At 50.5% G+C, this 13,440-nt stretch overlaps 4 protein-coding genes across 4 annotated transcripts; 1 reads left to right on the top strand and 3 right to left on the bottom strand.

Annotated features, from left to right (window-relative positions):
• Window positions 1-137: 137 nt before the first annotated feature.
• PpBr36_01115 (uncharacterized protein) lies at window positions 138-2,579 on the bottom strand (the record flags this gene model as incomplete). Its single annotated transcript, XM_029888304.1, has 6 exons — window positions 138-679; window positions 765-1,134; window positions 1,212-1,804; window positions 1,874-1,918; window positions 1,981-2,458; window positions 2,538-2,579. 6 exons carry the CDS (start codon window positions 2,577-2,579, stop codon window positions 138-140), a joined length of 2,070 nt encoding a protein of 689 aa, XP_029752358.1.
• A 1,929-nt stretch (window positions 2,580-4,508) lies between these two features.
• Window positions 4,509-5,893, top strand: PpBr36_01114 (uncharacterized protein; the record flags this gene model as incomplete). Its single annotated transcript, XM_029888303.1, has 2 exons — window positions 4,509-5,065; window positions 5,152-5,893. The coding sequence occupies 2 exons, from the start codon at window positions 4,509-4,511 to the stop codon at window positions 5,891-5,893; spliced, it is 1,299 nt and encodes a 432-aa protein (XP_029752359.1).
• Window positions 5,894-6,440: 547 nt separating this feature from the next.
• Window positions 6,441-7,841, bottom strand: PpBr36_01113 (uncharacterized protein; the record flags this gene model as incomplete). Its single annotated transcript, XM_029888302.1, has 2 exons — window positions 6,441-7,135; window positions 7,553-7,841. The coding sequence occupies 2 exons, from the start codon at window positions 7,839-7,841 to the stop codon at window positions 6,441-6,443; spliced, it is 984 nt and encodes a 327-aa protein (XP_029752352.1).
• Window positions 7,842-8,858: 1,017 nt separating this feature from the next.
• On the bottom strand, window positions 8,859-10,511 carry PpBr36_01112 (uncharacterized protein; the record flags this gene model as incomplete). Its single annotated transcript, XM_029888301.1, has 3 exons — window positions 8,859-9,479; window positions 9,544-10,011; window positions 10,089-10,511. The coding sequence occupies 3 exons, from the start codon at window positions 10,509-10,511 to the stop codon at window positions 8,859-8,861; spliced, it is 1,512 nt and encodes a 503-aa protein (XP_029752353.1).
• Window positions 10,512-13,440: the final 2,929 nt, after the last annotated feature.

The raw sequence follows: 13,440 nt of genomic DNA, 5'->3' as shown, positions 1-13,440 counted from the left end.
CTCCCTGTAACACCAAACATAAATCAAGCCGCTGCCAACAGATTGACTGTTATCATCTACTGTAATGTTTACAAGCTGGGTGTCTTGCCCGTGCGAGTTTTCCAACTCATCTGCTGTGAATGTAACTACTCCACAGATTACTGTTCTTTGCCCTTGCCTTTCGCCGTGGGCTCTTTGGTCTTTCCATTCGCCTTTGTTTCTTTGATTTCGCCATCCTTGTGAGTCTCTACGCCATTGGCCGCAGGCTGACTTATGGCAGTCTTCTGAGAGGCGATATCGGTCGACGGATAGTTACTCCCACCGTCATGGCCAAACAAGACCTGATCACCTTTGCCGCCCATCTCGATGAACTCATCTGGACGTCGATTCTGAGACGGGCCCGGTTCTGGTGCACGGGTTGTTTTGACGTCTTTGGGGTTCTTGATGAATACCTTGACTGGTTCTTGGTCCGGGCCTGCGGGTACCCGTGTGACTTGAACAGAGTTGATCGAAGAGAGCAGTGTCCTTTCCCGGACCATACCGCGTCTATTGACCTCAAGGCCGGCGAAACCACCAACGAGGCCATCCGTGCTATCGTGAACAGAGGGTTGCGCTTGCGTCATCCATGGGTGAGCCAGGCATTGATCGATAGTATACCTCTTTTCTGGGTCGACGACAAGCATGCAGTCAATCAAGCTCACTAAGCAAAACACTGTTAGTATATGTATGTTTAACTATAATAATAGACCCAGTTTCATGTCCGAGCTGATTTGGTGGCAACTCACATGCTGGATCGCCGACCGAGTCCCAGTATGGGGATGGATAGTGAAATATGCCCCTCTTTATTTGCTGAGTGAGGGTGTAAGGGAATGATTCGCTCGTCAATTCGTCGGAGAACGGTGGAAACCCGCACAGGCAGATATAAAGCACAACGCCCAACGACCATACGTCAACGGCTTTGGTGTACTTGCGATGCCGGCCATCAACGAGAATCTCGGGTGCAACATAGCTCGGTGTGCCACACAGGGACGTTGTGAAAGACTCCTCGCCGATGATTTTGGCAAGTCCAAAATCGGCGATTTTGACATGCAGGTCCTTGTCAACCAGCAAGATGTTTTCCGGCTTGATATCGCGGTGGACGATATTTCGGTCATGCTTTGAAGCCGCAAAACAGACAGGTCAGCATGATAATATTGCAAGTTCTGCAAAGTTGAATGGTCGAACAAACATACCAAGTACTTGACACCGTGGAAAAGTTGGGTGAATAGTTTCCGAGTCTCAGCCTCTGAAAGCTTTTGTTTCATGACAATGAAGTTGAACAGTTCACCTTCTGGGGCCAGCTCAAGCACCAGATACACTGCATTGCCCTCGTGAAAGGTATCTTTCAAGCACAGTACGTTAGGGTGGCTGACTCCCATCAGTACAGCAATCTCGAGCTGAAGGCCTTCTACCCTGGTCCGTTCTTCCAAACCAGGGACCATGGAAAATATTTTGACCGCATAACGCTGCCCAGTCGATTTCTCGACGCATGCAAAGACTTCAGCAAAGTGTCCTTTGCCAAGCTTGCCCAGCAGTGTGTATTGCTGCGAGAATGCGCTGGTTTGGCGATATTTAGGGTACCGAAATATGAACCGAGCCGTATCCTTGACAGCAATCTCATCTTGCTCCAAAAGTTCCCTCCGTTGGTTGCGACCGACTATGGCCTCGTTGACAAAGGTGCCGTTGCTGGATAGATCCTCAAGAATGACGACAGTGTCGTTACCCTTGTGTTCCGCAAATATGAGGCAGTGTCGATTCGAAACGATGGGGTCGTCAACCACAATATCTAAGGGACACACCAAGGATGTAAGTATGCGCCCGAGAGAAGCCGCATTGCAATTGATCAAGTACCTACCGCATTCCGGATGCCGTCCGATCAAATAACCACCCGATGGGAAGCCTGGCCCAAGAACCGAGTTAGACGCGCTCTTCTCAACACAGCAAGGACAGTCAGTCCCTTACCCTTCACGGCTTTATCGCATGGCTTGTCACTTTTGCCATCCGTGTCAGGCATAGGACAGGAACCACGCTTCCGCAAAACGACACATTTGCCGCCATATCTGGTGTCGAGAGGGAAGAGGTAGCCCCAGACACCCTCCTTCTCCTCATCTTCGACCTCATCGGAAAGCGCGGCCTTTGGATCAACAATCTGTGAGGGAATAGCCTGTGTCGCTTGTGTATCCTGCGGTGGTGACGAGAAGCCCTGGATTGGGGAACGATGTGCGACCTGGCTCGGGCGGCCCTCAGGCGGTGTTACAGTCCCTTCCTTGTAGGCATCGAAGCTGCCCTCGGTAGGGTTGTGCGTGATGGGTGACGGCAGTTGCTGCTCGATGGATATGGGGGTTTTCGGCTGCGCGGTAGGTTCGTCCGCTTTTTGAGCTGTGTGTTCCGACCTGCGAGGTTTCTTAAAAGATTCTCCCTCCGAATCGGCCGTAGAGGGCTGAAAGAAGGCCGTTAGCAGTTGGAATAGATTCAAACGTCGCCGGGGCATCTTGACCAGCACCGTTACAGCGACATACCCGAGCCCTCTTCAATTGGCTTCCCTCAGCGCGTGGAACCATGTTATCAGGCAGCGAGGTGAGGCTATTGCGAGTGTTACTGTGTGCGTTGGCAAACGATTACTTGCTTAGGACGGATGTTGCCTAGCTGATGGGCAAGGTATTAGGTGGTAAGCCGGCAGGTGAGGTAGGGTACGATCTGCTTGGCCTGGACAGGGTACCTCGCCTCAGGTGACCTTGGGCTAGACTATCTAGACTAGACTATAAAGAACTCGTTTTTAGCTAGGTCAGCGCTGCACAAGGCGGCAAGGCTGTGTGCTGTGACGATGGTTTTTTGCGGGTCAAGCACCTGCAAGTGACATGGGCGCAGGGCGACAACAACTTCAACCTGTGAGGGGAGCAAACGCGATTTTAGGCAGGGTTACCTTTCATAATCATGTCTTTTGAGCAGCTAGGTAGGTCAGGTACCTTGGCCGTACGAGAAGAGTGCAGGGGGAGCTAAGGTACCTTGTTGGCTGCCTGAAAAGGAAGAAATTGCTTGCTATTGGATTACAATCGAGTGCGCACCTTCCTTCGCTCGATGACTCCAAATTCCGCCACCTGCCCTATTGTTGCAGCGTAACCCCAGAATCAATTTGCATCTCTTATTGGTCTGTTCTGATCATTCAGAATGGATCATCTACCTTCCTATATACGGTAAGGCAGCCGACACTTCATCTTGTCCCCGATCTTCAACCTTAGCTCTATTGGCCTCCTGACTGGCTGTGCAACCTTTACTTGAAAGGGCGCAAGCCTTGTGCCCATGCGGTTCGGATGACACCGGCGGCCGACTGTGATGCATGACCAACAAGAGCTCCGTTTTTATCAGCTATTATAAGCACGCACGTCTTGGTCAGGCGGCCTTGGAGAGCCGAATGTCCCAGTCGCCTGCTCAATTTCATAGCAGAACGTCATGCTCGTTCGTAAATGACAGCATCTTCATTGAGACAAGAGCGGAGACATTAAAAACCAGGAAGCAAACGGCAAGTACATCTCCGATGGTGGCCATATGTAAATTAGGAAGAAAGAAGAAAAAGCAACGAAAATAGCGATCTTATAATAATAGCGGAAGTGTTTCAATTGTCATGGACCATAGTGAACAAGATTGAGAAATTGCCCCCTCGTTTTAAATGTCCTAACAAACGCTTTCTATATTCGTTGGTCTAACTAGCAGTTTTCGTTGCCCTAAACCTGATGATGCTGGCTTGTGTTCAATCGCGATATCATGCGCAGATTCTCTCACATTTCTCTTTCAATTGTAGAGAAATATTTATGACCCTGATTCTAACGATGATATTTTGTTATCGTATTGTTACTTGTCAATCATGATCACCGATTCTGCCTAGCTAGGTAGGTACTCAGTCAAAATGAAGTACATTACCTGCCTACCCTGTCGTGCTGGTTCTATCACGACTGTTTCGATGGCGGAGACACCCCACATACGACTGTAGAACTCACCGCCTTCTAAACTGCCCTTCAATGAAGGACCTCTGTGATGCACGTGACATGTTTTTTTCCCACCGTTTACGGCAGAAAAAAATACGACAGAGGGTAAGAGGAGAGGGGTGCAGTTGTCGGCAGCGAGATCTGTACAGTAAGTGTGGTTTTGTTTCCTTTTTTCAAGCGACATTAAGTCGCGTTAAACATAGTCCGCTGTTTCTCACTTGCAGTGTTTTTTTTTTTTCGCAAGAAAAGTATCTTCACGGTGCACCTGTGTAGGCGTCCCAGTCGTGTGCTGTCTGTCCACTTTGGAAACATTCAATTTTGCCGTCCCCAATAACAACCCCGCTTCCGGACACGCCCAGCCAGGACTTCAGAAATTACAGAGGCAGGCCCCACGGCAAGGATCAGAATCACGGTGGAGGGCAAACTCCTAGCTGCACAAATCGTATACATCACATTGATCGGCCCATTCTCGTCATCGACACGATTGCTGCGAACATAGTCAACAAAATGGCGGCTTCGTACCAGCCCCAGCTGGTGTTCGTCGACGGCTCCTTCGCGGAGCTGGCGCAGGACATGGCAAGCGTGCTCCAGATCAGCGACGAGATCCAACCTCTTCTCGACAGCGAGAAGGAGAGTGAAGCGCTGGCCAAGATTGTCAGCGAGTCCAAGAAGCTGAACGCGATCCCGGAGAAGGAGTTCACAGGCGCCTACAACCTTCTCGTGCATCTGGTCCTGCAATCAAAGGAGCCCAAGAAGCACCTGCCAACAATCTGCCAAAACCTCACGAGGCCCGTCACATCGTCGCCCCAGCACGGTGCCCAATTAGCACTCTTCGAGCTCACGAGCATCTTCAACCTTCTGAAACCAAACGACCCAGTGCGGTTCAACGTTTTCATCCAGATCATCCGTTTCTACAAGATCCACAGCATCCCAATCTCAGACCACCTGAAGAATGCTTTGAAGCAGTTGCCGAGATGGCTGCAGAACTGGGAGCTGGATGAGGAGGACCAGCGCAAGATGTACTTGGAGGTTATTGATGTCATGACGGCGGCTGGAGAGGAGGAGTGAGTCTTGAACAACCTACCGAAACATGCGTTCGGTATATACTTTTTGTGTTTTGCGAAATGATGCTAACAAAGGCACGCTACAGGGAGGCATATCAACACATACTCAAAGCGCTACGTACCTTTGACTCCGAGGATGCCGAGGATTACACCTCCGAGGAGGCCCAGCAGCTTGCTCTCCGCGCCCTGCGCTCCGCGATATCGTCACCAACCAGGCTCTCGTTCGAGGATATTCGGGCATTGCCCGCTGTCCACGCTCTCAGCGAGTCGCACCCTGTCCATTATCAGCTTCTGCAGATCTTCGGCGAGCAAGATCTTGACGACTATGACGACTTCAGGGAGGAGCATGAGGGCTTCATCGAGAAGGAGAATCTCGACAATGAGGTTCTCTACCGAAAGATGCGACTACTCACATTTGCGTCGCTGGCAGCAGCAAGCATGCAAACTCGTGAGATATCCTACAGCTCCATTACCAAGGCGCTCCAGATCCCTTCAGAGGACGTTGAGATGTGGGCAATCGACGTTATACGCGCTGGCTTGGTTGAGGGCAAGCTTTCCCAGAAGAAGAAGGTCTTTTTGATCCACTCGGTCAGATACCGTGTGTTTGGCGAGAAGCAGTGGCGCCAGCTTGCAAGCTCGCTGGAGAAGACCAAGAAGACAGTCAGCACCCTGCTTCAGACGCTGCGCAGGGAGGAGGCGAATGCGCAGCAGGAGGCTGAGCGCAAGTTGGTCGAGGCGAGCACTCAGCATAACAACGATCGTGGCAACCAAAGGCGAGGCGGCAACCGTGGCCAACAACACCGTGAGCGTAACGACAATGACGATTGAGAACAAAAAATAGTGAAGACCGAAGACGGAGGGGAAAAGTCTACCTGGTTTCGTTCTTTTGTCTTTGTTTTTAACGCAGCTGGTTTCAAAAGGTCCTGGGTAGCTTTAGGTGTTGGGGTTTCGAGCCAGCATTAGTTGTGACGCCAATCGAAGAGATGTCTTCTCTCTCTTTATGGCCTGGGTTAGACGGTTCTGCAAGTCCGGATTTGGTCCATCACGCCTAGTTATTCTCATACGGCGTCGCACTAGGTTTCGTCAAATTTGACACGCGGCGATGGCATGGGTGACCTTAGGGCAGGGAATAAACAAGAAAATTCTATCTGCTCGTCCATGAGCTCTTGCGTTGTTGTGTATGTAGAGCGTGTGCAGAAGTGGGTGTAGTCAACTAGACTTGAGATCCTGAGCGCCGAGAGTCGGTCTCTGCATGGCTCAACCCCAAGAATAATCTATACGAAACAAAGTGAAGCGCCATGCAGTGTACAGAGATGAAAAGACAAAGAAATAAAACAATAAAAAATTACAGAGGGGAAGAATTTTCCATCCCAACTTAGAAGTTGGAGCCCAGGCGGCTTTCAATCTGCTTCTGGGTCTCCTTGCTGACCTGGTCAGGAGGCGGTGTGGCATCGATCTTGACGACACGGTTCTCCTTCTCGTAGTGGTCGACCACGGGCATGCTGGTCTCGATGAAAGTACGGAAGCGCTTTCGGATGCTCTCGGCATTGTCGTCGGCGCGACCGCTCGTCTTGCCGCGCTCGAGGAGGCGGCGCTCCATCTCGGCCTCGGGGCAGTCGTAGAAGAGGACAAACTTGGCAGGACAGACGGTCTCCTCGAACTTGAGGGCCTGGTCCATCTTGCGAGGGAAGCCGTCGATCAAAAACTTGGCCTTAGAGTTCTTGTTCTTCTTCTTGTTTTCCTCGACGACCTCGGTCATGGCATTCTCGAGCAGCTGCACCGTCACCTCCATGGGCACGATGGCGCCGTTTCGGATGCAGTCCTTGATCAGCTCACCGAACTGTGACCCAGGCCGCTCCTGCTCCGCGCGCAGCAGGTCGCCCGCGGAGAGGTGGGTGAAGCCATAGCGCTCGACAAGTTGGGCGCACTGGGTGCCCTTGCCGGCGCCCGGCCCGCCGAGGACGAAGACGACCGTGACGTCGTCGGCGGAAAATGTAGGTGTGGGTTTCGCCGGGGCGGGGAGACGGCCGCCGAGACCGACCTGTTGTTGCGGTGGAACACCAGGCATGTCTGTTTCGTGTAGGTGAAGAAGGGGTGGTATTTCCAGTCAGTAAGATAGTTCCGCGTCTATTTTCGAATAACTTTGCAGAGGTTTACAGCTAGCAGTCAGGTGGTAATGGTCGAGACAAGATAAGGCAAGACAGGATCAGATGCATGCGAGGGCTTGAGTGTCCTTGTCTTGATGCAATCTGTTGTTGCAGCAGCCACAAATTATTCTGGTTACAAGCATCCTTTGGTAGGTAGACAGCGTCGTTGACACAGGACAGGCAGCCAAGTCCAACCAGCTTTCCAACCAGCTTGCATGACGTAGCACCAATTGCAATGCCAGCTTGAGCTAGCTTGCAGCTGAAGTTGCAGGTGCCACGCCGCCGCTTGGATTACAGCAAAGTTATGGGCAACAGAGAACCAGAGAAACAAAAAGCTTACCCTTCCTCTGATTAACCAGGCCGATCCACGCGGTTGTTGCCAGACCAATGATGACCATAAATGGCCAGAACTTGATCTTGTCCTGCTTTGGCGGAGGAGGGGGAGGTGGAGGCGGCGGCGTCTGCTGGGAGCTGTAGAAACGTCTCGGAATGCTGGACCTCGCCGCAGAATGGGTCCGTGGTGCTTTGGTGATGGAGCTGGCCGCTGAGAAGGCTGCTCTCCTCTGCGACGGGGCTGCAACGTGCGCCCGCGCCAGCTGCCGCCAGCATGACCGCTGCATCGACGCCATTGCGATTCGCGTTTACGGGGTGTGAGGATTTTTGGCTCGACCTAAATGGAGGGGGTTTATTGACAGATGCGTGACGAATCTCGGTGCTGTAGCGCCGGCGAGGTCCTTGTGCTGGGTCGAAGTGTCGCTTTTGTCGAAACGGAACTAATCTAAATTATTACAGCTTTCTTTTTGGTAACCTCGCAACTGATAAATTTTCGCGACGTCGCGTCTCGAATCGACAAATTCCGTTTTATTCAACCCCTTTTGACGTCCAACTTCTGACTTGACTTGGTCAGTGCGCAACAATCTTGGACCCTTGCCCCTTTCTTGTTCTACTTTATATCGATCCCTCCCCTTTCCTACTTTGTACTGCACGTAAAGCAATCATGCAGTGGCGATCATCCAGCTGCTAATGTGACAGATTCGCCAGTTGACACTTACAAAAAAAAATATGAAAATATAAAAATAAAAAATAAAAATAAAAAACCACCAAAATTGCATATTATCAAGTTAGTGCAAATATTTGATTATTGTCCACGTACGATTCAGGTGTTTGTATCTTCAGGTTTACCAGTAAAGTTTTTGATATCCCTTGGGTTTACTTGGGTATCTAGGATGGTAGAACCAAACATTGCTTTCTATCTTATCCCTTCCAGTGGTCTGGCTCAGGTGGTCAAACTCTTTTTTTCGGAAAGACTGTCCTCCATTGACTGGTATTGTACAATGTGATCTGTCCTAAATTAGAAAATAAACTCATAGAAAAAATCTCAACAAGATGCCAACCCAAAAGCGCTATTCGAGAGGAAATAAACGTCTCCCAAATAGACGTCTGCGGTATTTAAAACAGAACTGTGGAGACAGAATGAAGAAGAGAAAGGTATAATATGACGAGACTGAAAATCACAGGCTTCACAAATGAAATAGTTAGACGTAAAATAAAGAAACCCCCTGGGCTGTTTTTGTTCTATATCAAGTCCAAAGAGCAGCTACTCCGACAAGTATACCCCAAAGCTGAAGCTGCGAGGTTGGTACTCATTAGAATGCTGTCCTTGTGGGCGGTGGGCTCTTCACAGCCTGGTCAGAGTAGGCCCCTGGGATGGGCACTGCATCATAGCGCGGCTCATCCGAATCAACATCAGGTGCTGCCGATGCTGATGCTGATGCTGATGCTGATGCTGAGGGGGTAAAAGTAAAGTTGTTCTTGGAGGCAGTCAATGGCGACTCAAAACCACTTTGGTGTGCCTTTGGCGTAGCCGAAGGAGCCTTAAGCGGTGGCGCTTGCAGCTTGAACGGCTGGGTTGGTGAGTTGCTAGCAGCGAAAGACGACTGGGGCTCGGCAATGGGTGCAGGCCTACCGCCCGGTGTAAAGGGAGACGTCTCTTGGATGTCGCCCAGCGAACCATATGCCTGAGGTGGGAATCTTGGTGACATGGCGTACTGAGAGAATGCAGGCGACTTGGGACCAAACCCAGGGGTGTTGGGTGCCGACTGGCTTCGGAGCTGGGCGAGGTACAGGTCAGACCTGGCCTTGTCGCGCAGGTCCATAGACTTGTGAAGCTTTCGCTTGGAGTAGTAGCGGTAGAAGACGATGCTGTAAAGAGTGATGGCAATGACTTCGACGACTATTTCGATTATGATGCAAACCATGGTCCAGTTCTGCGAAGGAATCGTTAGCAATTCATACTCCTGTTGGTTGCTAGTGACGTTTAATGTTACGTACCTGAAGACGGCAAAGCAACGCATAGTCGACCTTCTCATCAAACAGATCCGCTCGATGGTTCTGAACACATGACCATCCCCACATGTCCTGGTTGCCACTGCTGTTACGTTTGTGCTGAAAGATACCGGCTGCGATTGCCCACATGACCATGCTGAAGATAAACCATCCGACGGCAAAGAGCGTATAGTAGACGCCAACCTTTTCGGCTCGTGCATGACCTCCACGGCAGTACGCCCAGAAGATGCAAACGCAGATGAGAAGCGATATCGAGGCAACGGTGAGAACCAGAATCTGGGGCCATATTTCGGTAGTCGTCGACCATGCAGGCTTGCCGTCCCGAGTCGGAAGTGATTTGGTGGCATTGAAGATGGTGAAAGTTGTTGACATCATGGCCAGAATGATGAGACTGCAGCTGAAGTTCACGCCGCGCAGCGCAAACTTGGCCATTCGTACTCTTGTTTTCACTTTCTGCAAGTAGACTGTTAGTCGTAAATATCCTCAAGACAGGTAATCCATATCGTTATCAATGTCTTTGCAAGACCTACCAAGTCCTTGGCCTGCTCAATGTCGGTCGAGGCCTCCCTCTTCTCCAGTACTTGCTCCTCCCTGAAGGTCGGGCTGAGAGGGTTGTCGAACTTCCGTGCTGGGGTCCCTGGCACCCTCATGGCACTCTTAAGCGGTGACCTCGGCGTCATGGGCATCGTAACAGACTCCCTATTGCTCGAAGAGTCGTTGATATACCCGAAGCCGATATCACCGGGCTGTGATTGGGCCTGGAATGACCTCTCATCGTCGAATGGTTTCCTCGACTTGTCTTCAACAGGTGAGTGAATAGATGTGGCCTCGGCGAATCTTGGTGTCCTTGGGTTCTTGAGCGAGGACGATGTCGACGTCGAGTCTGTGGAACCTGAACGAGCTGGTGTGAGGTTCAGAGCGGCAGGGCGCTTCCTCTCATCACCGAACGCCATGGCGAATACGACCTAGGCTATAAGCCTGATGATAACAAGGAAAAAGTAGGGACAGGAGATCAGAAGTCACAGACTCCTTGTGTGGTGCAAATTGCAACACTTGGGTGCGTCAACAAGCACGCCCGTAGTAATGTCTTTCCAGACTTGCTTGTTTGCAACTTGGGATCTTGCTCCTCTGCAATGAAATAGTCGAGTAAATTAAGTGAGAGACCAGCTGTCGGGAGGACAGGGGAATATGCCAAAGATGAAGGCAACCTGCAGCGGGGCCCAAGGGGGTTTTGACTAGACGCTGGCTGAATAGTGGTGGCTACTCCCAGTGGTTATAGAGTTGCCGCTGCATGGGGGGAAGTGGTATTAGCGGATGAGTGGTGGGATGATTGGGAGCAATAGGAATGCGCACATTTGACCGGGGTGTCCGGGCTGGGCGACAAGAGTAGACGTTGATAGGGCAGTTGCTTAAGCTCCCACGACTCAATTCATAGAAATAGACGCCCGGGCAAGTGACGGATGGCGCCCTTGGGTCCGGTATGGCAGATGCGGGTCTGGGGGCGATGGATGTGATCGTCCTACAACAGCGCTTGGTGCTGCGTGAAATTGTATCGCTCTTGTATCGGCGAGGGGAACGGGGGAGTGCTGATATCTGAAAATGGTCTTTGGCCTCTATTTTCGTTTCGTCTCTGAATCACAAGAACAGACGGAGGAATCTATTTAGGTCGAGAAGACAGAGGCACCAGCGCAAGGAGGATGAGGGGAATAAAAGATTAAACTCGAGAAAGGTAAGGGAAAGCGTTTTGTTCTTCACCCGCAGGTAGATATCTAGAACAGGAAGGCTGGGTGAGAACAAGCTTGGGGTTGTATTGGCAAAGCGGCCGGCGCCAGCACCCAAAAGAGCAATGCAATGTGCTCTCTCTGTATGCATCATCTTGGCACGCATGTAAGGCGCCCAAAATATCCCCGGCCCCTCACATCCCATTCGCGATGGCTGGGCTGACCAATGCAAATATTCTGTATGTACCCAAAGTAAGCACTTTGCTCCATTCATCACCCATTCCCACCTCGGAGGAAGCGAGGGGCCAACTCTGATTGGCTTGCGACAGCCCCAATCATGGAGTTGGCTCTGTACAGGGAGGAGTTGGAAAGTACGCCGCACTGGTTATCTATCTTTTTTTTTTTTTTTTTTGACCATCTCTCTGCTTTGGTCGCGACAGGCCTTGGTGTGCGCTTGCCCAATAGGATGAGGGAGGGTGTGAAGGAAAGAGAAGGGATGGATCGGATGATAAGAAACTCGCCCCCGCTTAATTTGGATGACAGGCGGCAAATACTGATGAATGCGCCCTTTTTTCTTCTTCTTCTACTTCTTTTTTTTTTCCCTGGACCAAAGAGCAAAACTCAGAATAGACCTGCAGAGACGGCATCTGGAAGTGTCGCCAGTGCGGGTGATCGGTTCCTAGAGACCGCCGCTTCTTGCTCGAGTCCCACCTGTACATCAGGCAATTGCGCCCATCCACTGATCTAGAGCCGCCCTTGGCATCCTTGTTCATTAAAACGAATCCTGGTGATAGGCTGGATGCAGAGCATCAAAGGGTGCTTTCGCCAAAACACCCAACCAATCAATCATTCGAAAGGGTGAATTTTGTGATGCCCAGCGGGGCCTGGCCGGCGGCAAGCAGCAAACCCTTCGAGCTCACCCTTGCTCCCCCTCATCACATCCCGGTCAAACTCCACTGCCATCCGAAGTGCCATTCGAAAGCACCGTTCCATCAGGAGCTGTCTCCCTCGTCTTTTTTTTTTTTTTTTTTTTTTTTTTTCTTTTTTTCCTTTCCTCCCTCCGTCGTATCACATTCCGATTGACTCGGCTGTGGCGGAGGTACGCCGTGTGTTGATGGCATTGATGTGACGGCCCATGTCTCCAAAGTTGGTATACTTTCGTTCAATAACCCGCATATCGGTGTTTTTATTTGTTGTCCATGATGGTTCCAATGTGCCATACGACTTCCGCAAAACCACCGACTTACGTTGGCTACCAAGCTGCTTGTTTGATCGAACGCTACGCTAGGAATAGAAACAACTATTCAATATTCTGCTGACCTGTGGGGAACGAATAATTTCCTAGCTTGGCTAAGTTAGTCGATCGGCCATCCATCCTTTACACGATGTGCCTGGCTTGCTGGGTGGTACTGTATTTAGGGCAAAGTCCTTATTTAGCCCAGTACCAGCGAAGGGACATTCGCTTCTCGGAATCAGTGATGTCCTGCGATGTGGATAATGTGATCCAAGTACCTAAACACAGCTTTTGATACCACTAATATTTCAGCTATATTCATTATCTTCGTTAAGCATTTTTAATCACGATACAGAGCAGGTTCTTGTTCGAGTCGGATTGCTTGTCTACAGCATTATGGAAGAAAACACATAGATATATAATAAGGATTGTGCGCTGTAAGATATTTAAATTCGCTAAGGCTCACCTGTTAGCTCGCTTACATCGCGTGTCATCGTACCGAAGGGGAAGTTTTCTCCGTCAAGTAAGTACCAGTTGGATTTATCCCGTAAGCCTGGCCACTCCTGATAGAGTAAGGTGCCTTGGCATTTAAAACCAGTCGCCGGCGCTGCGTTGAGTGTGACTTTGGCCACACCTTTCAACAAGAAATCTTTCGTACTATGCAGAGAGCTATAATTAGCCACTTATTCAATCCGGACCTTGCCATTGCAAGCACTGATGCTCCGCCCTAATATTTTAGAATATTTTTGACAGAACATTATAGGCTACGTAAACTATAACTTTTTTTTTAAACACAAAAGCCCACCACCCTGCAAATGCTAGCCCGGCAGTTAGTGCGACTGTATACCGAGGTTTGGCTGCGTGTGTGGATGATCTTCCCGCTGTCAGAACGGCACGCCGTGCGCCAACAGATCTTGCGGGATGGAT

Source organism: Pyricularia pennisetigena, chromosome 2, assembly GCF_004337985.1.
Source record: "Pyricularia pennisetigena strain Br36 chromosome 2, whole genome shotgun sequence".
Lineage (NCBI taxonomy): Eukaryota > Fungi > Ascomycota > Sordariomycetes > Magnaporthales > Pyriculariaceae > Pyricularia > Pyricularia pennisetigena.
The sequence above is the reverse complement of the archived record's forward strand: the minus strand, read 5'-3'. Positions and strand labels throughout refer to the sequence as shown.